Source organism: Melanotaenia boesemani, chromosome 4 (genome assembly GCF_017639745.1).
Source record: "Melanotaenia boesemani isolate fMelBoe1 chromosome 4, fMelBoe1.pri, whole genome shotgun sequence".
Classification (NCBI taxonomy): domain Eukaryota; kingdom Metazoa; phylum Chordata; class Actinopteri; order Atheriniformes; family Melanotaeniidae; genus Melanotaenia; species Melanotaenia boesemani.
In genome coordinates this window covers 35,534,178-35,561,354 of record NC_055685.1, presented here as the reverse complement: position 1 = coordinate 35,561,354, position 27,177 = coordinate 35,534,178, and the positions used below count along the sequence as shown (strand labels likewise).

Genomic DNA, 27,177 nt, shown 5'->3' with positions numbered 1-27,177 from the left:
CAAAACTTTACAAACTCAACAAGTAACATGGTGGATAAAAAACATGAAGCCAACGCAGACTTTCCAACGTGTGCTTCCTCCAGTCGGAGTCACACACCCTGACTTCAGTGTTAAAATGCTGATTGCTGTCCTGGAGGCTCATTGATGCGCCTCCTCAGCATGATGTGAAAGAAGGATTTGCATAATGCAAACAACCGAACGTTGCTCTTTGTGGAACAAGGAAGCATTTTGTGAGACTTGAAATTCCTATGTTTTGTCTCTTTTTCTGTCTTATTTTATTACTAGAAAACCCAGAACTTGCCAGTCAAACCATGCCCTTCCCGTACAGTACTTATGAAGGGTCCAGGGTCTGTGCATGAATGTTGAGATCATGTGTGGGGAGCCTAGAGGTGCTGTGGAAAATTATTTTAGACACATTCTGTAGAGCTGGTTCTACAACATTGCACACATCAGACTTGGAAATTTCACTTCATGTCACATCCATGTACAGCCAGCGTGCTGCTGTCAACCCATGCAGCTGCTTGATTCAGCTTTTTCAGACTTAAAATGTCAAAAACCTTAAAACAGTCTTTTTACATGGGTTAATTACATTTTTAACCATGAGGGCAGGTGAGATCAGCTCATTTTTTAAAAGGAATTAACAGGTTTCATGCCTCTGGGTCCATAGTAAGATCTATTGTGCAACAGCACTTTAACAGATAAAACCAGTTTGGCTGTTTTCAGGCAAAATATAAATGAGTGATGGAACGACACCTTTGTACAGTATTCACAGGTGTAAATATAAATATTACAAGTGTGCATACAATTAATGATAAAAAGGGAATAAAAAGACACTAAGGAATTTATTAGTCAGAATTCTTTATTTTATCTTGTTTCAAAACGAACGTATTTGTGTAAATCATAAAAGAAAGTAAATATTAAATGAACTGGTCACTCTTCTAGTCTGTGTGTGTGTGTGCTGCCAGTGCTTGTGACACCACACGGAGAGCCCCCTGGTGCTGAGGGAACCCTTCACACACGCAGTGTACGATATTACCGACGGCCTGCATGCTCTCGGTCTGGCGCTGCAGAGCGGCGTCCACCGTTTCGCTGGAGGACGAGGGTTTGTAGGTGCCTTCGTGAACTCCCTGCAGCCTCTTATTCCGATCCTGCAGAGTGATCAAGTAGGCCATGTTCTAGAAAGAGATGAAACACGACAAAGAACAAATGCAGATATGTGTTGTGCTTCTGAATTTTTGGAGCTTTACAGCAAAAATAACAGAGGGTGGTGAGACGGGAGCAGTGGGAGTGGTTTCCATGAGTGAAAACTGTGATACTTAAGTCGGTAAATTCAGTCTTGTCAACACAGCTGAAATAAAATGCTTCCACACCCTGATCAGAGGTATTGTGTAACACTTTGTGACAGAAGATAGATGGCATGTATTTCAGTTCTGAGACTGAAACCTGTCTGTAAATCTAACCTAATACAGTAAACAGTCATACATCTTGGTGTTTAAAGCCTTTTAAAACATATTTACCCTTTCTTTGGCATCCTGGATGTTAACCATTTCAGAGTCAAGGGTGTTGCTGATGCAGAACAGCTCCTCCAGCTGCTGCTTCGCCTCCATGAGACTGTCGCTCACTCTAACCTGTCTCTTCTGAAGCTCCCTGAACACCTGCTCAGACTCTGCCACCTCCTGAACACACACATAGGATCAGCATGCAGCATGTCGTTGGCACATCTGCAGATGCTGAAAATCCACTTCTCTCACCTTCAGCGTTAACTTGATCTTGTGCTGAAGGCTGTCATTGGAGCGCTGAAGCTCTCCCTTGGTTTTCTGCCTGTGCGATCTTTGCGCCATGGTCTCCTCACGCAGGAGGAGGGCCCCCCTCCTCGCCACAGCTGCTTCGCTTTCCTTCATCAGTTGCTCCTGCTGCTTCTTCAACTGACTGATTCGCAACTGCACAAACACACACGGAGAGGGGAGTCCACAAACATGACGGCAAGTCCACAGACTTTTCTGCTGGTGTTACAATACACCAGCAAAGCTAATTTTCTGGGGCACAATACAGCAGTCAGACCATCATTGTGCTCACTACGATGCTGGACAGGACAAGTGTTGACTAAAAAAAAAAAAAAAAAACAACAACAATACACCAGTAAATATGTAAGATCCTCTCATTAAATAATTCCTGCATAAATGATGATGTTTCAGCGGGCTACAAGTTATTTAACTGATGCAGTGAGTAGCTTCTCGCTTCCTGGAAGACACATTCTCTGGTCGTAGAAAAGATTTTTATCTGTTTCAGAAGGGTCAAATTATTGGCATCAAGCAAAGAAAACATCTAAGGAGATACTGAAACTACTACAACTGGGTCAAGAATTGTTCAACATAATATTAAACACTGGAAGGTTAGTAGGGAACCATCATCTTACTGGAAGATCGTCTTACAGATTCCACTGCTTTTATTGTTTGTTTACAGTGACATTTTAGTGTGTTTTTTACCCTTACTTCATACTAACCTGGCAAATAAACTTTCAATAAAAGACCCATTTATTTTGAATTTTTTTCTCTGGAAACAATGTTGCTTGACAGAGCAAACATTACACTCCCAATACATCTTAGGAGAGGCAACAGGAAAAGTAATGGCTTCAGTCTTGCTACAAACTCATGTACATGAGTGTAGTTTAAAAGGTGGTGATGCTGACTCAGAATTACTTCTTACTGCGTCTCCTCATCATCACACTGTTTGCTGTGTTTACCTCCATACAATGTATGTCAGCTCTCAGCTTCTTGATGTCTGTCTGGTGAATCTCTGAGTCCACAAGTGAACGAGTTTCCCTCAGAATCTGGATCTTTCTCTCCCACAACATGATGTGCTGCCTGCAGGTCACAAATGTAAAACCATAAAACAGCAAGCATAAAAGTAAGCTTTTAACAGGTATGAAGGTCTACGTAGACTTAGCTAATGACATTTCATCAGGAACTTCTTGCATGTTTTTTATTATCTCACACATGAGCTAATATACACATAAAATACACACTCAGACTAAACGAGAAGAAAATGAAGATGCGACTGACTCAGCCTCCATTAGACAGTTAAGGAGCTTCTCTTTTTCCTCTTGTGTCTCATCAAGATTCATTTCCATTGTGATAGATTTCCGCTCGGCTTCCTACGAGCAAAATTTCATCTTTAATGATCGTTTACTATAAAACTGTATAAAAAAAGAGCTAAATTAAGAACAGCCATGCCATTATTTTGTGAAGGAAGTCTGTCTCCATGAATGCGTTCTCCTGGACCAGAGCCTGGCTAAGCTTTTTGTTCTTGCTTATGAGGCTGCCCAGCGTCACTATGTCTCTCTTCAGGTTCTTCGTGTTGCTCTCCAGTTCTGCTTGATCTCGTTCCTCCAGTTCGGTCTGACCTGAAGGTGGTGAAGACCATTAATGGTTTTACAACACAACCTGCTTTTATTTGACATTTTCTGTGAATTTGCATGTTGTGATTTGCTTGTAGGTGATGCGTACTGTGCAAGCGTATTTTCCTCTGTTCCATTCCAATGTAATCCATCTGCAGCTTGCGCATCTCCCTGCTGTTGGCCTCTAGGTCCTGGGTCAGTCCCACTATGGTCCTCTGCTGCGTTATCCACAGCTGCTTATCACTCTTGATGTGTGTTGCCAGCTGCTCCATCTGAGCCGTTATTGCCTGAAGCTTAATTTGCAGGGGACTCAGGTCTTCATGCTGGGAGCGGGGACACACAAATGGCAACAGCATCATGTAGTTTCTGTCTAATTGCAAAGACTTTTCATAAAGAAATTTTGCAGGAATATTCACAATTTTTTGCCATTATTGTCTCACTGACAACAACCTGTTAGCAATTACAGCTTCACCTAAGATTTCTCACCCCAGTGCTGGCCACAATCTGAGAAATCTTGTTAGCGCAGGTGAAGATTATCGCCTGCTTCTGCTTGATGAGGTGAACAAATGAAGAAAGCCTGGCTTGACCTGCCACCAGTAGCTTGTTGTACTTGGCGACCTCCTCATCTAAGGCCTGCTGGATGAGGACCAGGCTGTTCACGTATTCGTTGACCTTGTGCTTCTCCAGTTTCATCGAAAATATCCCATTCTCCACCTGCTGCAAGCGCTGCATCTAAGGGGAAGAGAGAGACTAAAGTAGCACAAATTGTTCATATTGTTGTGAGCTTTCTGTGGTTTGATCGATAATAGTCACTTTGGATGATTCTCTCTACAGCTCCAAATGAAACCCTTCAAAGTTAAAAAATAAACCTAATACTCTTCAGCTTTTGATACGAGGGGAAAAAGGATGAAAAAGCAACAATGAAAAGAAAAGATGACAGTCTAGGTATACTACTTTTTTCAGTCAGAAACTGTACAAGCAGAAAAAAAACTAGATAAACTACATCTGAGCCTAAAACGGATATTTATTCAGAAAATCTTCTGAATGAGCTGTTTTTTACCTTCTCGTCCTTGAGTGTGGCCTTTTTGGCAGTGAGCTTTTGGGAGTACTTTGCAGCATTGATGTGGATGAGTTTCTGCTGAATGTGTGTCATAATTTTGTCTTCCAGCTCAAGACGCGCTGCCCTCTGTTTCTCCATTTGCCTCCTCTGACCTTTCAGTTCAGTCTGGTATTTTTCAGTTTCCTTAGAAAAAAAGCGAAAAAGAGAAAAAAGGGACAGACATTGGAAAAAAAATCAAACAAAAATGAGAACAACGTAGTTCCAGGATGGTTGTAGCAAACCTTTGTGAGCATGGCTAGAGTCTGCTCCGTCTCGTGGTGGATGCGGAGGCAGGTGCTGTAGTCGGCCTGCAGCGCCTCCTGCTCTGTCCGTTTCTGATTGATCAGTTTTTCATAAGTGGCACAATCTGTTTCGGACCACTGCAGCTGTCCATCCAGCGTCTCATTTTTATCCTCCTCATGTCTGAGACTTTTTGTACAACTTTCAATCTCTTTGTCCAACAGCATCACCTTATGCTGAACCAAACTGATGGAAAAAAGGAAGGAAGTTTCTGTTAGCTTCGCAGTTCAGTCTTTCTGTTTTTTTTATTATTTTTTCTTTTAGACAAACTGAACTGTCTTCTAAAGGTATTGCTCACTGCATTTCCTGCATCGTGCTGGAGGCCTCAACTTCTCTGGTCTTGGTCAGGAGGCTGCTGTTCCACTGCTGCATCAGCAGTTTATCTCCGATCAAATGCAACTCCATTTTCATTTCAGCCTGCATGAAGACAGAATCAGAAATATGCAGTTGCTGACACACTTCATCCGCTCACACGGTATGCAGAAAACTAGTTCTTCACTTCTGAAGAGAAGCAGCTTTTCAAAAATAATTTATTTTTGGTCTTAAATTTAGCTTTGCACCACTAAATTTTAAGTGTTTGCCATCTGGATGAAAAAAAGCATTAAAAGAAAAAGCTCTTAGATTAATTCAGATTTGAGATACATGATGTCCATTGATTAATGATCCTTTTAAATATTGTGGTTCACATTATTTTTATGGGATAAAACAACAAAGTCCTTATCGAGACTTCCTTCAACATGTGATACTCTTATATTGGCTGTGAGATTGACTGGCTTCTTACTCACCAGGTTTCTGTTTATTTACACTTCCTGTAACAATAGAACTGTCAACTCTACAAAAACAATATCTCTCACTTCACCTGGGTTTGCTGTTAACAAAGCCACCGACTGCTGTCTTTATCTGCCCTGTGACACAATGCAGGCAAAAAGCTGAAGCTGATGCTCTTAACTCATAAACTAAGAAGAACATTTAAAAGCTTTTTCAGCTTTTTTGTTTGATATTTGGCTCAAATGTTGTGAAAAACAGAAACCCGGCACCAAATAATGACAGAATATTCATATAGTAGGAAAGTCTGAGAAGTGACGTTTATTTATTGACACAATCTGTCTGATCACATTGTCTGTGGGTGGGTCTAGTGATATTTTAAAGCTACTAGATCTCAACTCATAAGTCTGAAAAGAAGCAGGGTGTTGATCCACACGGGAAACTGACTTTTGGTTTAACTAGATGTATTATAATATAAATGTTTTCCAACACTTTAATACCATCAACTTTAGCATCAAGCATCTGTGGCAACAAGTGAGATGCTGCTCAGATCTTTATTAAAGTCTTATAATTATCTGCAAATGTTTATATGAAAGCTGCAGGAATTACTGGTGATGACTTTCTCATTAGAAGCACACATGATCCTATTTATTTTTAATCAAACCTTTATTTATACAGGTGATCGCACTAACACCCGATGTCTAATTTCTTTCAGGAGAGATCCGCTTAGCTTTTCTTTGCACTGTAATAAACAGCAGTTACCTCAGAGAGCGCCTCTTTGGTTGCTCGTGTCTCCTTTGCCTGAGCAGTGGTCTGAACTTCATACATGGCAATCTGCTGAGTCAGCTTCTCCACTTCCTCTGTTAGATGCTTTACATACAAATCCTGATGATACATGAGTATTTAAAAAGAAAGAAATATGTTAATGAAAGAATAACAAAGCATGCTGTAATCAGAACTTGATAAGATCAGATGGTTTTCATGCGGATGTCGGTGCACCTGCTTTAGTTTCTTCTCTTCTGCTCGAGTTTTCTCAGCTGCCAGTTTGTTTCTCTGCATGTTCACAGTTTTGACTTTGGAGTGGAGCTCTTCAGTGTGTCCTTGTGTGATAAGGAGGTGCTGGATGAATTTGTCCAACTCAGCTTGTAGCCTGCTCACTGGGAGAAAATAGAGGAGTTGTTGTAATGCCTAAAAGCTGTAGTTTAGATGTACGTACTGTGAAGCCTTTTAGGTGCTTGAGCAGTACAGTTCATCCAAGAAATCAAAGTGGAAACAACTTAATATATAAAACCTGCTGTGTCATGAACGTCTGAATCTCATAAATAAAAAATCACAGATCAGTTAATCAGTTTGAAGCTAATTAGAGTTTAGATTGAAATATGAGAACCAAGCTTCAGATGACAGGTGAGTTCTACCCTCTGCGTTAGCTTGGCTGCTCTGGCCGTTTACAGCAGCATGTCTGCTCTCTGTCGCCTCCAGGTGATCTTGTGTCTGCTGATGTTTGGCTTCAGTGTGGGCCTTTGTCTGATGACTGTTGTCCAGTTTGTTTTGAACTCTGGCCAGCTGCTCCTGAATCCTAAACATCTCAACACCGACATCCTGAATGTTGCTGGCATCTGTCTTCTTAATTCCCAGCTGGGGTCATGGGGGGGAGAGCACACACACACACACACACACACACACACACACACACACACACAAAAAAAATAAATAAAAAAAAATAAATCACTAGTCAGATGGTCTCAGTTTGCACCCCATTTCCTTAAATCATCCACTCGTTCTTCACTGATTTTTTTCATCGATGCTGTCATTTTATAATTGCCTTTAAACATTTGAATCTAAGACAGTAAATGAATAAATACATACAAAATTATAATACAAATCAACAGCACCATCTTCTGGACATATTTATGTACCATTCTGTTACATTTTCTTGGGGATGGAAAAATAGCCTACCTTTTCTTTCAGTTCCAGGTTACTTCTCTCCAGCATTTTGCTAAACAGAGCGCTCTGAGCAGCTTGAAACCTTTTAATCAGGGACTGCAGATGACATGAAACCCCAATGAGATCACAGTGGCTGTGCAACAAATGTCCAATAGGAAAGAATTTTCTTTTTGAAAATTTGTTAGAAAATAATATCAATTTTAATCAGTTAATATCAAATAAATTTTTAGTAATGTATCTAAAATTTTAAAGACTAAGCTACACACATGTTCAGAGTCAAGAATGATAAACTCCTCCTCCTCCTCCTCCTGTGATGATTCCCGATCCTCCATGTCTTCTGTGGTATTAGGGCTCAGCAGCTGAGGTGTTGGTGGCACTTAAACACACACACACACACACACACACACACACACACACACACACACACACACACACACACACACGTGCACACACACAATGAAAGACCTTATTAAATTATTAAACAAATGAAGATAGGGAAAAATGTTAGCACTACTGGTTGGATGATAAACATCATCATAAATTAATAATAAAATCATTAAAACTGATTTTTGTGTCAGATCTGTTTCTCTCATAATAATAAATTATATTAAATTATATTAGCCGTAGCTCTGTCTTCTCTGTGGGAGCTTCAGGCTATTATTAAGAAAGCAAACACCATCAGGGAGCCTCACAATGTGTTGTCCAATGAGTTTTTGAGTTGATGCCATCAAGCAGGCACTACCATGCTCCTCAAAAGGATTCTACATCTTTTATTCATTCACCTGTCACACTTCTTAACTCTGATAGCAGTAATTTTAAATTACATTTATTCCGTCATGGCTTTATTTTAGCTGAGCTAACAGGTGGTTTAGCCTGTATTGGTATTTATTGTTTTATTGTTGATTATTTAATGTATTTATTTGCCATGTCTTCCAATGACCTCATGGGGTACTGTGTACTGATTAGGACTGACACATTGCACTTTGAATGTTGTCTGGGGTCTATGGTAAGCTGCAAATAATTTGCCCGTAAGGGATAAATTATGTTTTTTTTAATCTGAATCTAGTCATTGATATTGCATTGACAAAGATGTGACTGACTGCAGGGGAGCATTCACCTGCTAAACTGAGATGTGGATCAGGCTCGGGTATGAGGTCATCAGGCTGGGGTATGAGGTCATCAGGCTGTGGTGCTGATGGATCCTGTGAGATACCCTCAGCAAGCTGATAAAAGACAACAGCTATGGGTTGTACTTTGTGTAATTTATACATTTAAAACTTTAAATGAGTGGAAATTTCTGCATTTTTATTTTCAAGTGTAAACCTTTTGCTTACGTTTTGTGCAATATTATAACCCCTTGATAAAGCAGATAAAGGATTAACAAACTGAAACTAAAACATCTCACCTCCCGAGAGAGTGATGAGGCCTCTCTACTTCCTTCTGCTGCCTCGTCACTTCCGTCCAGCTGATCATTTTCTTCCTCGTTTTGGACGGAGCTGTCCATCTTTCCTTCATCATCTTCTGCGTTCTGCATTTAACCTGAAATATCTAAAAGTGGTTAGGATATAGCTGGTATGCCTAACAACTAGATGAACATATTATTTAAGCTATTTTTGTGTTAATTTTCACTTGCTTTGCGTGTGTAGCGCGTGCAGAAAACAATAACTGTTAGCTGGACCGGCGTCAGTTTGCGTAGCGGTAGAGGTTGACAGACAACATAATTATTAAAATTATAAATAACACGTTGTTATTCAAATCAGGCACATTTAGCACCAAAACTGTACTTACCACTGCTGAACGGGCGCGGACAGAACTGACAACCGTTACCAGGCAACCGTAAACTTCCGCTACAGTGATCGTATCATATGGCTGGCTGTCAGCAGGGTTACTCACGTGTCTGCGGAAGCTTTTTCTAATGAATAAACCATAAACTAGTTGTTATGTTTGTTTTTTCCAACCTATTAACACTCTTGTAATAAGAAAAGTAAATCATATTTATGTTTTAGGTTTTATGTATCAGGAAAAAATCCAAATAAATAAATAAATCTACTTTATTACATATGGTCTGATATCCAACACAGACTATAACTATTTTCAATGTAAGATCTTTGTGTAGGCCTTGTACTTGCACACACCGATGCATCCTATGCCAAGATAATCTCAAATACAATACAGCTTGACAAATACAACCCACACTAAATACTCAAGTTGTTCATCTTAAGGTATCTATTAATTTCTGACTTTGGAAAAACATTAAATTCCTATTAATATGTAGAGATCCACAACATTGTAATCACATAAGTCATTCTTTTGACACGGGATGTGATAATAAAAACATAAAAATAAAAACGAATGCATGTTTTGCATAAAGAAAAGGCCATTAAAAGACCAAAATTGGAAATTAAACACACAAAGGTGGTCATTAATTGATTTATTTTTCTCTATAAATAAGGCAGAAACACAATCACTGAATTTGGCCTTAAAATAAAATGTAAATGTCAGAAAGACATTCATCTTTCACAGATATAAATCATGTCATGATCTTCATATATCCTCAAAAATCTTGTTTCATTCTGGTTATACCAAAAGAAATAGAAAAAAAGAACCCACTTTACATAATCATTACATCATTCAAACATATTAAACAAACAGGAACTAAGGCAGAAATGAAAAGTAAAAATCAGCTGTGCTACAGAGCTTCATGAGCTGAAAACGGGGAAAACTCCTGTAAACAAGGTCAATATATGTATTATAATGCAAATATGAGCCTGCAATGCTTAGCAACGCAAATGTGTACCTTTAAACATGAAATCCAACTCTAAAGGGACTTTGGTTGGTTAGAAATATGACTATTTTGGGGGGATATGGGAACCAGTATCTAAAGCCATACATTGTCAGCTTTACCTTAACTCCACCCAAATATTGGTAACGACAGTGAAGTGACTGCTCTTGCATTGCATCATAGCTGGCAGATTTATTTTTCAAGCCCTGTCCTGTTTAAAGTCGCTCATCTAAATTCACTCCAAATATCATCAACATTGACACGGTTAAGTAGGAGCGATGTATGAACAGATACACCACCTGTACTCCATGAGTGTAATAAGAGATGGAGATGTAATGCAGGATAGTGTTTTTTTTTTACTGTTTTAAAAGAAAAGTAGGAAGAAAAAAAGAATATGTTGTGCAATCATTTGCATATCCCAGTCAAAACATGACCAGGTATAAACTATTTTCATTAAACAAAAAAAAAAAACACCCATACGTACATTCATAGATGTTAGAGGCCTCAGACTCCTTAGCAAACATACATAGTCTTTATAAAAGGTCAAACTCAAGCCTACACAGCATTTCAATCATTGCACTCATGGTGTTTGTGCATAAGGAATTTACATAGTGAATGACACATTTACTACATCCTTCGCTTTTGAGCAACATTTCCATATATGTAGATATGGATAATGACATTAGTGGCATGGGAGGAGGGGGTTTGGCAATTGAACAGGGGGTTCAAGGTCTGGTCACAGCACAGAAGAATACTGCTTATTAACACCTGATTAGAAAGAAAAGATGTTTCATGGCAAATAAACAATGTTTACCTGCATCCCTATAAAAATCTAACATTGCAATATTACTGCAGGAACTACAGCTCTAAACCAAGCAGATAGGCCATGCTCCAACAGGCTGCAAGGTGAATGCTTCCCCATCACTGTGTTCATAGGACAAAACATACAAACAAGTCTAATATGACTCAGCCTGCCTTCACTGACTCGTCTTCATATTTCAGTTGTACTTCAATAAGTTTTTAAATCACTGAAGAGTAATGTTTAACATAGCAGCAAGCAACAGTTTGTCTTTAGTGTCTACTTGGTCGACTTTATCTTGTTCCTGTAAAAATTCATAGTTTCTTTTCTGGCGAGCGAGAAAGCCGCTCACCAGGGGAATGTGTTTGCGTTACAATAGTGTCAGACCTAAAGACTTTGGTTCTTGTTCCCATTTGGAGACTTCATAAGCTTTAGGCAATACTGTAAACAATCTTCAAGGCTGATTGGTGGTGTCTCTCCCACCCTAGGAGGGCTCTGGTTCCACTGAGGGGCCCACTACAGGTCCGCCAGCTGTGCGCGGGTCCATGGCGGAATGCATGATGGTCAGCCACACATCATCCATGTTTGGCATCACAAGGATTTTCTATAAGGAGGAAGAGTAACGGGGAGATGGTCAGACAACCTTTTTCAGGCTTCTGTGTGACAGCATTTGGACACATATTTTATCATTTTATTTTTTAAAAATGTCCAGATCTTTCCATATTCCGATTTCCAAATTCCTTATTACTACATGGACAGTTTCGGGCATAAATACAAACATCTGTATGATTACTGAATGGCTTTAAAATCCAAAAGTAAGATGGAAAAGCAAATCAAAGAAGAAATAAACTCCTGCTTTCTAGCTTTATTTGTACAGCCCTGATTCATAACTTTTCAAAATAAAGTCCAATTATGACCTAATTATTTAAAAAAATTGATTTAAATTAAAATGAAATAAGATAAATATGTAGTCTTCAACAATACCTGGAATTCCTGGTTCAGTTTTTTCTCTATCCAGTCGGTAACATGAGCCAGAGTGACTTCTCTTTCTCCAAGTTTAGGCCGTGCTTTCAGTTCCAGGCGCGGTGGAGTCCTGAAACCGTACCTGCAACAGAAAACCACACAGACTCAAAAACTGCAGTCACCACCACCAGCAGGGGGCAGCGGTGTATTGTAATAGACCATGCACCAGGCGTTTAGTGAAACAGACTATTGTGCTGTAGAGTGGGTTTTACTTGTTCTCAGTACAAACACCCTCACTGTGTAGGTTTAAAGTAATTATCCATCATGTGGGAAAATGTTTGTGACTCTGACTCAGAAACTGTTGACACAGCAGAGGAGATGGGGCCAATTAAAAGTCATCTTAAAGAAACTTTGTTTGCAACAGGGTTGACTGTGTTTTCCTGTCTGTGGGAAGAGCAGCATCTGTGGAAAATGGGACTATTTGTCACCCTGTCCAACATGGATTGTGACTGTGCACGGCATTCTACTGATTATGTAAGATAATCAATAGATTATCTTCCTTCACGTACCAGATCCTGTCAGTGGGAGGAGGAGGTATGTTGACGGCCAGCGTTCCACGGAGTTGCTGAAGCTCCACAGTGAGCAGGAGGGGAGTGTTGGACACCTCCTCCATCTTCTTTTTAATGAACTCTGTCTCTGTAGCCTTCTGGAAGTATTTGGACTTTGTTATCTTGTCCACAAAGCGCATGATCTTGCTTGGTTTATGTCCTCCCACCAAACTGTATTAATTAGAAGGAAGATAAGACTTTTTCTTTTTATAAAAGCAGGCATGTTGCAGTGATTACGTCAGAAAGCCTTTAAAGCTGTCACCCTCATTAAAATACTGATTCAGTTCAGAAAACATGTTTAATGTGTGTCCCTATGTTCTAAAATCTTGTGATTTTTAAATGAATTAAGAAAGTATCGAGAACAAACTCCCTCTCACCCGTCTGCTCCAGTGGAATCATTTGAGAGCTCAGAAGAGTCTTCCTCATCCGACGAACCAGCGCTAGATGACTCTTCATCACTATCAGCCAGGCAGTAAGTTCGTGGCCTGTATCTGAACACACATGAACATGTACAATGAAACACGTGTGAATGGCGTCTCTGTGTACTTACTGTATGACCCCTCACATGCAGAGATGATAAGACGTGTGAAGATATGTTTAGTAATTTAGCCTCTAAAGAACTACAGATGGATTTGTTATTGGTTTGTTTATCAGTCAAACGTGATGCTGAACTAAATCTAAACATGACTTTTGATGAGGGTTGACAAATACTGGCTCACTTCTTCTTTGATGTCAGACAATCTAACCCTCAGAGGAAGTGAACTTGCTGCACACAACATAACTGACATCTTCAGTTAGGTTTCTTAGAGTCTTAATGGCACAATAATACTCAATATTTCACTGCAAACTGAAAAGAAAAAAATACTATTTTGCTGTATTTATACAGGAATATTATCTTTATTGGAATTTATCTGAAGGATGAAAGTGGAGACATGCATGGATAAAAGGGCTGAACGCTGTAAAAATGAATAATTAATGAGGCATTAGATGGTTTTAGGAAACTAAACGACTGTGCTGAAAGTCAGGCAGCACTCACCAAAGGGAAGAAAAATCCAAGTAACAGCCGCATAAAAGTGGAATCCAAAGAGAGGGAGCAGCAGGAAGAAAGAGAGAAAGGAGTGAAAAAAACAAAAAATATATTAAATACTGGGTGAAAAAAGGAGAGGGGCACACAGCAGAAAGGAATACAAGTTAAGCTGGAAATAACAAATAAGTCATATTAACAAATAATATGACTGGAAATGTAAAATAAGCAGGTTGTGAAAGATCTTACCCTTCTTTGCCCAATTCCCCCTCTCCCTCCTTCCCAAGTCGATTGAGAATCATCTTGGTTTCCAGGGTCATCAGGAAGGAGCCGCTGTAGGAAATCTCCAGGTCAAACCACAGACCTGGAAAATACAGAATGATGATGATAATAATATACTTTAACTGTAAAACACTTCTCTAAACAAATTTAAAAAATAAAACCTATATTTTTTTACTGTTGTAAATCACCAAATGATGGTTTAGATGTTTTACTAAATGCAGCATCTGTCTCACTGAAAGCTCAAGTCACCTGCAGCAGTTTGCAGAGTTTCCTGGTTTAAAGGCCTCACGCTGTAGCAGAGGAATTCCCCATTCCCTCTGCCACCAACACGGTTTTAACTATAATTACTAAAGTAGCAGCCAATAAACTAAAGACTTTTTTTGTGGTACATGTCTTTGTAAGCATCAAGGTGGACGTGATAGTGGGACTGGGGGGCCTGACATCACTTTTGTCAATGAAAAGAGGGTCCTGCAGAAAAAGTTTGGGAACCACTGCTCTACATGATGTGGTTTCTCTTAATGCCACTGGAGGGCAACACAGTTTGGTAAAGGAGAGATTAGCAAGCACATAAGATGCATAGAAAGGTTGAAAGAAGCCATTAAGATGATGTAAAAAAAAAAAAGCAAAACAAAACAAAGAATAAATGTATGAGGGCAACTCTTGCTGCACACTTTTCATAATCTATTATGTTCCGTTTTATAATTTGTAATCTGTGATCTAGACAGGAGTAATTTAGGTAATATGTATTATCAGCATCAGTAGTGGTATTATAAGTCATAGCAACATAGCTCAGACCGAGTGATTTGTTCTGAGAAGCCAGACAATGCAGAGACGAACAGCACAGAGACTGTTCGGTTGCCTGAACACCCGGCACATGGCAACCAGGCATTAAATCCCTTGTGATATATGGCGTCATAATACTACACCATAGAGGAAAACACAGACAGCAAAAGAGAAACAGATGGTTGAGGGGGAATCAAAGTGTGAAGGAAAGAAGTAGTAAAATAAAAAAAGCTCAGAAAGATTTTGGTGAATAAGAGAGACAACCAGGCAGAGTGAATGTGCTGGTTCTGCTGAGCTTTGCTAACCATGAAAAGTCTAATGGGGCAGGGTGGGTGTTATACAAGGCAAGCAGCTGGATCAGGGCAGGTTTCTTTAATGGGGCTACAGTCAAAGGTCAAGTAGCTTTTGTGTAGCATAGCAACAGAAAGTGTCATCTCATTACAACCTGTACATGCTCAAAGATGGAAATGATGTTAATAAAAACAAGCACAAATCCAGCTGAAGAGGTTCTGTGATCTAATGGAGCGAGGCTAAATAAGGGCAGGACAAGAGATTACCGGACAATCCAACCACCGTCACATCAGTGGAAACTCCAAAAGGAAAACTAAACTGACCAACTGACGTGGAGGATTTGGAAAACAGTACAGTTAAAAATAGCCTGTAATTGCAGAGGTGGAACCTCCAAGCCAAATATATGATGAGCCTTGTGTCTGAATAATACACCTCATGCATGTTTCCTACTTTCTCTAAAATCCAAATAATTAAAGTCTAAGAATGAAGCACGTTTCTGTGATTGTAGATGATCTGGTTCAGCTGCTCGAAACAAATCCAAACATTCTGTAATTCATTGCTGTCTCTGGATATAAGTGCATCTAAAACAACGGCCTCCATGCACACTGATGATGTCTGAAGTGGTTTTCAGGTGTGTTTGATCTTAAACCCTTCCATGAAATACAGCTGCCATTTCAGTTTGAGATGACCTCTTCTCCAGCTCTAATCATAAGGATATGTTTGAGGTGTAGTTGTAAAAAAATCAGGCAGTGACTCATAACAAGGAGAGAAAAGTAATACAGAGAATAAAATCAGGTAAAAAGAGGAAGATGAAATGAAAGGGAACGTAAAGGGAAGAGAAAATAAGGAAGAGAGCAGCATATATGAACATGGGAAATGAAGATGATCATAAAAGCAGAAGCCATTAAGACCTGAGACGCCATCTTGACAGGGCCAGACATATTAATGTGTTGCATCAGGTCCTTAAAGGTTCAGAACAAAATATGAACCTCCTATTGATCAAAACTCACACAAGCTGAAACTTAATCCCTTAAAACACAAGCCTTCTTTATAAAAAGACTTAGAAAGGCTGAAGGTTCAGTGAACTTCAAACTGTTCACTAAAACAGTTTATTTTCTCAGACCAGAATCTAAAAGAAATCCTTTTTGCTTAAAGATGGACTCCCCCCTCAGGTTTCTGAATGTCTTCTTGAAAAACATGTTGCATCAGGCTTCAGGTGTAAAGATTACAACAGGTCATAAAGGGTTAATCACTGTAAGGCCTTACTCAGCTTAGCTTGAAATGATCCGGTACACAGATGGAATAAATACCCTTAGCTGCACTCATATAAGAGTTCTCTTAGGTAATGGAATTCCAGCAGATTTCTGCAGACATGGATTTAACTTAAGAGGCATTTTGGAGAATTTGCACAACGTGATTTAAATGGTAAATGAGATTTCTTTACTCTGATTATTGGGGGTGTCAGTTGTTGGCCTGGATGTGGATTACGGAAAGTATTTTGCGGGCCAGAAATGGCCGTAATACGGGAAGCCTTCCTTTTTTTTCCCTTGTGGGCCACATCATGTGTGTGTGGCCGTCATGTGAGTTCTGGCAGCTACAGCCAAATATTGGCTAAAGATTTTTTGCTGTCTGGGTTATGCACAACTTTCTTCAGAAATTTCTTTAAAAAAATAAAAAAAAAAAAAAAGCTGAAGAGTTTCCTTTTTTTTCTTTTTTTAAAAACAGCCACTCAACACTGCAGTAGGTCTTTTATCTCTGCATCTTAAAGAGTTTTGTGTGTGTATCCTCGTTTTCTATTTTTATCATTACTTTTAAATGATGCAAATACCGGCCATCTCAATTAAACATAATTTCATTTCTTTTGTACATTTTTTTGTTCCACACCTTCTTTTGTAAATGTTAACTTGATAACAATAAAAAAGAAACATGCAAAAAGAAAAAATGCTGAAATATTATTAAAATGATTGTTTTGAAATCAAACTGATACATGAAGCTCTGTAAAAACAGATGAGCCAAAAACCAGAAGATGGTCCATTTCTACATTTTAGATCTGTTGGACAAAGGTTTAACTGCAGACCCTACAGATCCATGGTGACATTTCTGCTAAACAAATACAACCCTAACACACACTGGCAACATGTGGAGCAAAAGTCTACAATCCATTCATGTGTGTGTGTGTGTATGTGTTATGAATGCAATACACTGATTTCTCTCTTGCCTCGATAGTCGATATAAGGAGTGGAAGCCCTGAGGATTCGGGGAGTGGCTGATCCCATGTCCAGTTCTGTCAGGGTTAGCTCATTCATGAAGTAAGGCAACTGTAAGAGACGAGCAAACAACAAGAATCATTTGGCACATTTTTCAGTACCAGTTATACTTTAGAGCAGGCATGTCAAACTGGTCCAGCAAAGGGCCGTGTGGCTGCAGGTTTTTGTTCCAGCCAGCCAAGAGCACACAGTTTGACCAATCAGCTGTCTGAAGACTGAGATCAGTTGATTGAATCAGTCAAATCTGGTGTGCTGCTGCTTGGTTGGAACAAAAACCTGCAGCCACACGGCCCTTTGCTGGACCAGTTTGACATGCCTGCTTTAGAGGGAAAAGGTCATTTGTAAAGACAACACTGGACAATAATTAGTGACAATGAAGTTCACACACATGCAGCACAGACTTGAATCACATCTCATGGTTTTAACTATCTGTGCCAGTCGCTGAAGGACTGAATCGGTCTGCTTTCAGACCATTTTTCACAGATCAAAACATGTGATGCATAAATCAGGTTCATCTACACACTTGAGAGAATGAGCAGGATCGAGGAAAAGAAATAAACAATGCAAAACTAATCCTAATTTGCTGCTGAAACTGACTTTCTCTGTCCATCTCCTACTTGTAAACTTTATATGGAGCTTCTGGGGATTTCAAAAGGCCACACTGGGACACAATAAAATCCAAGCAGCCATTTGAACACATGCTTTTCTCCGCTTTAATGTTTTCTCATGACATCCAATTTCTGTTCAACTCAGTTTCTCTTCTTAAGGGAAAAATAACTTGTTACTGGTTTTGTTTCCCTCACCCTTATCTTGCTGAGCTTCATCTGAATCTTTTTGGAGACCAGGTCAGCCCAGTACGGCTCCATCAAGAAGTCCCAGGCGACTCGACCGACAGCTGCGTTTACCCAGGCAACAGCATCCTCCTCTTCCTTGGGCTGCACCTGAGCTGAAGTGGTGTTCTGGAGCTAAGGACAAACATTTGCATAAAAGCTAAAAGAAGAGAAGAAGAATCCTTTCTTTTTATAAGGGATTCTGTCTTATTTTACCCCTAGTTAATATTTACAAGGATAACTCATTAGCCACTTGCTGTGTGTAATGATCCTGTAAATGTATCCCTTAAAGAAGGAAATGAAAATATGCTAATAGTACAAGTGTGATATAAATGTGTGCTACCTTCTTATCAGGCCCTGGGCTGCTCTGTAGATTCTGGAGAGCAGGGCTACCAGCTGTGGGGCTGACTGCCAGCTGTTTTGGCAGTAAGGAGCCCATGTAGACATTGTAGTCTAACAGAGACTTGGTTTTGGTGCTGCCTCCTGATGTGGAAGAAGGGGCTGCTGAGTCCTTTGACCTGGACTGAGATGCAAACACCTCATCCAGGCTGTTACGGCTGCTGCTGCGGCTGTTGGAGCTTAAGGCTGTTGTACAGCAAACATCAGAGAGAAGTAAGGGATTATATCCTTATAATTGCTGAATTGAAGTCATTTTTGCTTTGATTTAAAAAGAGGAGAAAAAAGGAATACTTCCTGTCACCTTTCTTGCTGCTAACACAGGGAGCTTTTTTTAAGTCCACTTTTACATTAGAGGCTGACAGAAATCTTTGGAACCATTCCTCCTTCTCCCTCCCAGTCCTCCCAAACAAGTAGATGGTCAGATCTCTGCTGGAGGAGAATGATGCTCTTCTAGTTCCCTCTCCAATGTCCTCTGAGCTCATGGCCTCGCTGGCCTCTAAGTGGTTCCCTTCTGCTTTTGACATGAAGTCATCTTGTTTGCAAAGTTCAATGCAGATGGGATATTTTTTGTTCCATATTCGCTTCCTGGCAAGGTTCTGAGGCACTAAATATACCTGAAAAAGACATAGAAAGACTGAAAAGGCTTGTTTGCATCTCTGATCAATGTCACCACTTTTCAAAAACCTAATTGTGTAGTTTGTTTATTTAGACCTTTATTTAACAAACATGAGTAAAAAGCTATTTTTCACAGTCTTCACTGATAAACTTCACCAGACTTTTAAAAATACAAAATTCAAATGTGATTCAGCAACACACTGAAAATAAGTTGATGGAGGCATGTTCCAGCATCCTTTATGTTAATGACACATTTTAATTGTTTATAACTGTGGATAAAAATCTGTGTCCATCCGTTAAATCCAAGATTTCAGTCCATGATCAACAGTCCGTGGTTTCTGTCCGATTCTCATTTTCATAATGCTCTACACATTTTTAATAGGATGTGTGTATGAAGCCATGTCAAGGAAAATGTTTAGCCCTCCTTTTATACCCAATCTTGACACCCTCACCTACTGTTTGGAGAATCTTGCAGAATGCTGTTACAGTAAATTCTCAAACTATTTTATTTCTTTTGCCGCTGTCCGGTGCACTGCTGGCATTAAATTTGAAATTTGCTTTTGATTTCTAAATACAATGAAGCTGATCAGTAAACAAGCTGAAATGTTTTTTTTTCCTTTGTTCTTATATTATTTAAATTAAGCTTCAAATAAATTCAACTGCAGATTTAAGTTTTTATTCCACACAAGAAAATTTTCCAACATTTCTGGAAATGATTTTCTTAATTATCATGGATCCTAATATCAAAAACTGACCAGCTCTTTGAAGATTAAGTTTATTTTGTAACAATCCCCAGCATAAATGAATCAGAAGACAACCTTTTTTTTCCATGATTACATGAGTAATGTAAAAACATACTTTGCTGTTGGTCAGGTCATAGATCTTCTGACTGATGTAGGTCACATCAGGCTTTGGTTCATTGTGTGCTGCACGGCGGGCAATGTTGTGGTTGGGTTTAGACAGCCGGATGACAGAACCCTCCAAGCGGACATACACAGAGTTTGTCAGTGTGGCGTGGTATGTCTCAGGGTCATAGTTCAGGATCTCATTCATCCAGCCCTGAAAAGATGACATAACTCAGATTTACATCACGTTTGCTTCAGTTCTGCTTCTAAAGATTTTACCAACAGAGCAGGTTGTTGTGTGAATCCTGGCTACTGTATGACATTGAGATTGCTAAAAGACAGACTCAGACTGGACGTTTTCACTCAGCAATATAGATTCTAGCAAATCACTTTATACATTTTTTCATCCAGATTCTGGTGATGAACCAGTCTGATTTTTCCACAGCCACAGAACCACTACACATTACATCACGATAATTGTCTCTTAATTTAATGTTTGAACCTCCCGCTAATGTATTGTGAATTTTTACAGAAGACTGAAGGGCAGGGAGACAGCTCATATTCACAGATCTGATTTCCCAAGCAGACGGACATCTTTGTACTGTAAGAGTTTTGTTTACAAATGATCTTGGTGATTCAAAATGGTGTCTCTAAATGCTGATTGGTAATTATGAGCACTCTACACGTGGGGATTCACACAAACCTAATGAAGCAGGACCTACAGACATTCATGTTTATGAATAATAGTTAAAACATTTAGAAACTGAGTTGATGACAATGATTCTGAAGCTGCTTCAAGTAGCATATATGTTAGCGACACCAACCAACCGGTCATGTCAGCATTTACAAACACCAAAATATACCATTTCACCATATGATGCAGAAGGAACAGTGTGGCCTAACCTACTCTAGAAAATCTGAGCCCAATGTAAAAATGTTCATCTTTTGATCAGACTTTTTAAATTTAGCCATTTTTTTAAGTATAGACCAGGGATTACCAACTCCGGATCTGTTGAGCCAGTGTCCTGCATGTTTCCCTGCTGCAATGCACCTGACTCAGATAATAGGTTGTTAGGGGGTTTGTGCAAAACTTAAGCTGTTCGAGATCCATTTTATATGAACCAGGTGTAATGCAGCAGGAAAATATCTAAAACCTGCAGGACACTGGCCAAAGAGATCCAGAGTTAGTGATCCCTGGTGTGGACCATGAGGTAATATCTTCACTAATGCTCTTAAATTCTCAAAAAAATTAGTTACATTACTAAACAGTAAAAAACTTACTAGTGAGAATGAAATGAACTAAAACAGAAAAAAAAAAAAATCACTAACCCTATAGATTTCTGGTTCTTTAATTTCCAACCTGGTCATATTCAACTGCTTCTCACGGTTCCTAGAATGTCTTCCATCAGCTCCAGAACGCTTTGGTCCTGTCAGCCATACAGCACCGATGGCTAGAAGAAAACCCAGCCCGATCCCAAACAACATTCCTCCAATGTAAGTTGGCAAAGGTAAAACAAAACACCCATAGACCAGAAGAGTAAGGACCGTGAGCGTGTAGTGTGGAACATCAGGTGCTGGCCTGGTTCCTTCACATTCATCGTCGCTGTTTGGGTCAGAGCAATCACTTAGCAGCTCTTCACTAGCAGTTCCAGTATTGTTCATTCCATCAACCCCACCACCGTCTGTGTCCGTGCAAGTCTCAAAGTCCTCGCTGTACAGAATGCAAAAGTCCTCATCCTCCTGTTTAGCAAGAGTAGACATAGAAAGTAAAGATGATTTGCTGGGGCTCCTGTTGTCAGCGGAGGGGTCACCAGGTGATTCAGCCGTAACAGAGGTCCAGCTATTCGGGCTTTCAGCCTCCAGCTCACATCCGTCTTCCTCTTTGATGCAGTAATTGTTGTTGCTCTCCAGGTGACCATTGACAGAGGTCATGTTTGAAAGTTCTGTGGCACTTGCAGAGAGCACCTTGGGTCTGTAAATGCTGCTGCCAACCAAGCTGCTGCTCTTTTCATCCATAATCTTACTCAGTATCTGAAGCGGCTCGGCAATGGCTTCTGAGAGACGCCGTTTGGTGTCTTCAATTCGAGCCTCGACTTCTGAGACCTTGAAGAAGCTCCGGTTATCTGAGGAGGTTAACGGTGAAGAGGGGGCAGTTTTCGAATCATTAGCTGATGTCATGGCAGCAGATGGCAAGCGGGACTGTGCGAACTGCTTGAAGAGCTGCAGGTTAAGGCGAGATTCTGGAAGACGGTAGGATGTGGACGAGGAAGCTGAGTCCTGGGATGTATCAGAGGATAAAGATTTGACGAGATTCTTCATGAGATGCCTGTGTCTTAATGAGGAAGTCGGAGCAGAAGCCACCACATCGCGGGACTCGACATCGGAGGACAACGACTTTACCAGACTTAGAAAAGGTTTATCGCTGGAGGGAAAGCTCAGAGACTTTGTGGGAGGAGAATTGTTAGTTAAGGCTTTTTGCTCAGAAATATGTGAAGACGGGGTTTGTGTGGGGTAACGGTTTGTGTGATCTCTAGAACCCTGAGACTGTTTGGGTGATTCAGTGACAGCACCAACCCCAGCTGCTGAGCTCAGAGGCACTCCTACAAACATTTCCTCACTGGCTTCTAAGGCCGTTACAATATTTGAATCACACCGAGCAGCTGAGGAAGTGGAGACAGTTGTAGTGTAAAGCTCCTCTTCCTCCTCCTCTTCCTCTTTCCCAAGAGCTGAGAAGTGGATGGTAATAGAGTCCTTTGACAGCGACCGCTGGACATGAAGCTTGGGGGCCACAGCAGGTGGCTGCTGTTTATCTGTGGATTGAGAGCTCTCTGCATGGCTGGGATGCTGGCTGGTCATTTCAGTTCTCCCACTGAGTCAGTCTGCAAAGATGGAACAGAGATAAATATGAATTAGTGAGCAAGCAATTACCTGTATGTCCAAAATACTCACAGGGCCTTGGTTAACTTAGTAATCCTGTTTGGCTTAGAAAAATGATAGCATATACCAAACAAAAAACAAAACAGAGGCTCTGCCAGAGGCCAGATAAACTGAAAAGAGATGATTGTTAATTGTTGAGCGTCACAACAAAATGCCTTGAGGACTTTGTGTTGCACTCAGTGAGTAAACATACTGGAGACAGAGCCAACATTATGTTGAATTATGCAAGAATTCCTTATAAATAAAACAGCTATTTCTGTAATAACTGTTAGGGACCAAAACGCAGGTCTATCCTTCAGGACAAAAGATGCAAAAAGTCCTTTTTTTTATTTTAAAGCTTTAAAGTAAATTTTTAAAATGTTAATTTGTCTAGAGTTCTGTTTCTACCCTCCTGTCTTTGCAGAAAAATGTATGCATCTATCAGCTTAGCATCAGAGATACAAAAATAAGGATGCACAAATAATACAAACAACTCCATGATGCTACAAAAGGTCTGTATGCAGATATAAAAAACACTGCCATTGTTTACTGTACAAGGTTAATCAGTTTAAATCAAATTATTTGGACACATACAATACAGATTGGAAATAACTGTGATGGCAAATTCATTTCAGAGAAGAGAACAACTACCTTTAAGGTTATTTGGATATTCAGCACATGCAGCAAAACTTGGAATGTACCACTCATTTAATTCATTATCTATACCGCTTAGTCAAATTCAGGGTCATGGAGAAGCTGGAGCTGATCTCAGCAATTGTCAGGTGAGAGGCAGGGTACACCCTGGACAGGTCGCTAGTCCATCACAGGGCCAACACAGAGACAAAAACACCACTCATGGTCACTCTCGGGGAGAATTTAGTCACCAGTTAACCTAACCTAACATGAATGTCTTTGGGTGTTGGGAGGAAGCCGGAGTACCCAGAGAGAACCCATGCATACATGGGGAGAACATGGAAACTCCACGCAGAATGGCTTCTTTTAAAAACCAAACAACATCTTCAACTGTTGAACTGGTACGAGATTAAAACTTTATTCGTTCAGTACTGTGAAAATGTCGTCTCGCAACAAAATGTGTCAAACTTTTGACTTTTTATTTATTTTACTTTTTTTTCCCAGCAACACGCTTTTCTCCAGTAGTGATCCTGCCTTGTTGACATCTTGCAATGGTGTCTTTGTGCTTTGTTCGGGGAGCGGAGGTGGCATGAGGTCATGCTGGCTCACTCATTTATATATGCAACTTAACAATTCATTGTCACAGGGGTCACGAGTGAGCTTGTTACCCAGTCAAACAGTCTGCCAGCCACCTCTGTACCCAGCTAACCAGTTTTCAGTCAGCAGCAATACAATGGCACCAGTGTGGTTGACATTCAGTTGCAAATGGACTTTTTATTAACACACAAAACTCAACAGTCCTGACATTATTTGTAAACATATCTGTGTATCTATCTATCTGTCTGTCTGTCTAGTCTAGTCTATAAGTGGTTCTGCAGTATAAGTATGGGGGTATTTTTCTATCTTTAATCAAGAGCACAATTGTTTGCTTTGAGAGCAAGATTTCTGGTTTTCATACTCAAATATCATCCTGCTCGCTCTCAAAACTCTGAAAAAAGCTGAATTCTCTTACATTTACGCATGCTGTTCAGTATTTTCACTGACCTTTAACACACATAAAAGAATAACTTGAATATGCTTATTCTCGCTTATACAACCCAAAACCACAACAAGTGGAACTCTAAATAGAACACTGTCAATAACTATTCTTTACTTTAATCATTACACAGTATAAAACTAGATGCTGGTGGTGGTTTCCTTTCCTGTACCGTCCTTTGCATTCATGGTGCCAAATTTAAAATTCAAAGAGGGCAGAACTTTATGACATTGTCTACTTGTTAACATGACACATGAATTGAAGCAGAAAACTCAAATTTATAGCACAGCAATAAAAAAAAAGGTTAAATTTCAGCTGAATCTGCATCTCCCATGAGCCTTTGCGGTCGGAATATGTTGAGTTTTAAAATAGCCCCGCCCCCTCTGTAAGAAACGTAACATGTTGAGCTTTCTTTGCTAATCATTATTATTACACTGCACAATGTAGAAAACTATCAGAAACAACTTATTTGTTTTATTAATGAGACACTGTTATACAAAACATAAAATGATAATTAGTCACTACTAAATAGTTTATATTCAAACAAAATGTGGACTAAGAGTGTGGAGTCACTGTGTCAAGTAAAACAAGCGCACCCTGAAGAAGGTGAGGACGAGTTGCTCGAATTATCTCGTATTCTATTGGCTGGAGGAGGTTTGACAGACAGCTCTTTCTGCAACCCAAGAGAGAGGAAAAAATATCCAAGAGCAGAAGTTTTGAGTGCGCAGAGAAAAGTGTCTGAGTGTGAGGGAAAGAGACCAAGTCTGAGCGCAGAGTTTTGAAAGGAAGAACGATATATTTGAAAGCAAGAGGGACTTTCTGAGTGTGAGAGCAGAGTTTTGAGAGCGAGCAGGATGATATTTGAGTGTGAAAACCAGAAATCTTGTTCTCAAAGCAAACAATTGTGCTCCTGATTAAAGATAGAAAAATACCCCCATATATAAGTCGCATCAGTCATAAAATGTGTCATGACAAGGAACAAAACATACATAAGTCATACATTTATTAACATGCATTTATTTAGAACTTTATTTCACAAAATTCAAGACCAAGAACAAACATTTAATCTGGAAAGGCAAGTTAATCAACTGTACAATAGCACACGGAACAACTGGCTGAGTATGTGTTCAGTATGTTTTCAACTGTGAGGGACAACTAGTCTCCTTAATACACTTAACAGCTGATTGAGGTGCTGAGAAAGTACGGAAATGTTTACATCACATTTGGCATTTTAGGACACTGACATCACAGCATGCACAACCCTGCCTGCAACCAACGAAGTTTCACGTTAAATATGAACTAAACCGGCTCAGCTGTTTATTGCACGAACCCCCCCCCCCCCCCCGTCTTTTTTTGTGAGTGATGCCTTAACCCTTCAAATCTCAGGAGCTGTTGGCTGCTAGCAATGACAAGATTTAATCACACGAGACCTTGGATGGATCAACCCAGAAGTAGCATTACTGTAAAGTAATTCCTTTAGAAGAACTGTCATCACTTCACTTGTGTAGATTGTAATTTTCCTCCAGTTTGCTTTCGGTTAGGACAACTACTTCCCTAACGAAATTACAACCAGGAGCAAAGTAACTTACAGAGTCACTCTGATGACACGAAACTGCCTAGTTTATTTGCTTCAAAACCAGTTTATGGAAAGGTAATTGGTATTTCTTTTTTGCAGCTTTTAACTGATTGATTTAGATCTGATTTGTAATGAATGGAAATCTGACTAATGACAATGAGAAGTCCTGTTAGTACCCCAGAGCTCTCCTCTGAGCTGGTAAACAGACTTACAGGACAGTGCATAATGCAATCTCCTTATTCACACTAATAAAGTGAATAACAATGAGGCGGGGAGCCTTATTAAGAGCCGCATTTACACTCATTAAAGAAATGTTCACATTGTACTATTTTTATGAAGCAGCATACGTCAATAGTGAAAAGTAAGCCATAAAACAATCACATGAAATGAGCTATAAGCAGGTTTATTCAAAGTAATATGAAGATTAAAAAGAAGATGTAGAAGATATAGATGGTAAAGAAAAAGTAGATGTGGAATTTATAGAAAAAAGATGAGTAGAAGTAGGAGTTGTGTTAGGGAAAGTAAATGTACAACATGTAGAAAAAGTAGATGCAGATGTAGAATTTGTGGAAATAGATGAAAAAGATGATGTATTAGATAACAAAAAAGTAGATGAAGGGATGTAGAGTGAGAAGATGAAATAAAGAATTGAAATAAAATAAAATAAAAATAAAAAACACAAACTGCACATTTAGACATTTATCATTAAAGTCAGGATGTAAACTGGTAGTACCAACTGGTTTCACACCAGTGATGCCACAAGTTCTAACAGCTAAGTGATTGGCCTATAGAAGTACATGGTAAATCAACACAGAACATTAATATGACGTTTCGTTTGTCCCCCACAACCAATGTCATAAAAAGAAGAAGAAAAGTGAGCCCACATTATCCAGTGAATGTATAAAAAAAACATCTTTTAATATCATGGTGCATTGTTTGTGAAGTAACCTTTGGCCTTCTACATGACTACAGTTCTTACAGCAACATGACTCGGTGTTCCACTATGACCTTTTCAGAAGCTCC

The 27,177-nt window shown here is 39.6% G+C and overlaps 2 protein-coding genes across 4 annotated transcripts in view; both read right to left on the bottom strand.

The window, feature by feature from the left end:
* Window positions 1–894: 894 nt before the first annotated feature.
* On the bottom strand, window positions 895–9,314 carry ccdc40 (coiled-coil domain containing 40). 2 transcript variants are annotated; one of them, XM_041982352.1, is made up of 19 exons: window positions 9,294–9,314; window positions 8,911–9,044; window positions 8,623–8,728; window positions 7,772–7,881; window positions 7,518–7,601; window positions 6,977–7,196; window positions 6,561–6,718; window positions 6,324–6,446; window positions 5,095–5,213; window positions 4,739–4,982; window positions 4,458–4,640; window positions 3,884–4,129; window positions 3,507–3,720; window positions 3,234–3,403; window positions 3,063–3,154; window positions 2,744–2,864; window positions 1,752–1,940; window positions 1,518–1,676; window positions 895–1,175 (listed from the first exon to the last, which is right to left on the bottom strand). In XM_041982352.1, exons 2-19 carry the CDS (start codon window positions 9,037–9,039, stop codon window positions 939–941), a joined length of 2,904 nt encoding a protein of 967 aa, XP_041838286.1. In that variant the 5' UTR covers window positions 9,040–9,044; window positions 9,294–9,314; the 3' UTR covers window positions 895–938. The 2 variants fall into 2 exon arrangements, with proteins under 2 accessions (XP_041838286.1, XP_041838285.1); XM_041982351.1 differs by lacking the exon at window positions 9,294–9,314 and adding an exon at window positions 9,143–9,259 and having other exon boundaries at window positions 8,911–9,047.
* A 607-nt stretch (window positions 9,315–9,921) lies between these two features.
* LOC121637966 (testis-expressed protein 2-like) overlaps window positions 9,922–27,177 on the bottom strand; it is a 34,102-nt gene continuing 16,846 nt past the window's right edge. Inside the window, exons 3-13 of one of the 2 annotated variants that reach the window (XM_041982349.1) lie at window positions 21,323–22,872; window positions 20,007–20,207; window positions 18,835–19,147; window positions 18,478–18,719; window positions 18,108–18,269; window positions 17,256–17,355; window positions 13,931–14,045; window positions 13,035–13,148; window positions 12,619–12,828; window positions 12,071–12,191; window positions 9,922–11,690 (exon numbers count right to left, since the gene is read on the bottom strand). In XM_041982349.1, the coding sequence (XP_041838283.1) occupies window positions 11,571–11,690; window positions 12,071–12,191; window positions 12,619–12,828; window positions 13,035–13,148; window positions 13,931–14,045; window positions 17,256–17,355; window positions 18,108–18,269; window positions 18,478–18,719; window positions 18,835–19,147; window positions 20,007–20,207; window positions 21,323–22,849 (3,225 nt within the window). In that variant the 5' untranslated portion in view covers window positions 22,850–22,872 and the 3' untranslated portion in view covers window positions 9,922–11,570. The remainder of the gene's footprint in view (window positions 11,691–12,070; window positions 12,192–12,618; window positions 12,829–13,034; window positions 13,149–13,930; window positions 14,046–17,255; window positions 17,356–18,107; window positions 18,270–18,477; window positions 18,720–18,834; window positions 19,148–20,006; window positions 20,208–21,322; window positions 22,873–27,177) is intronic. The other variant, XM_041982350.1, reaches the window with a different exon arrangement.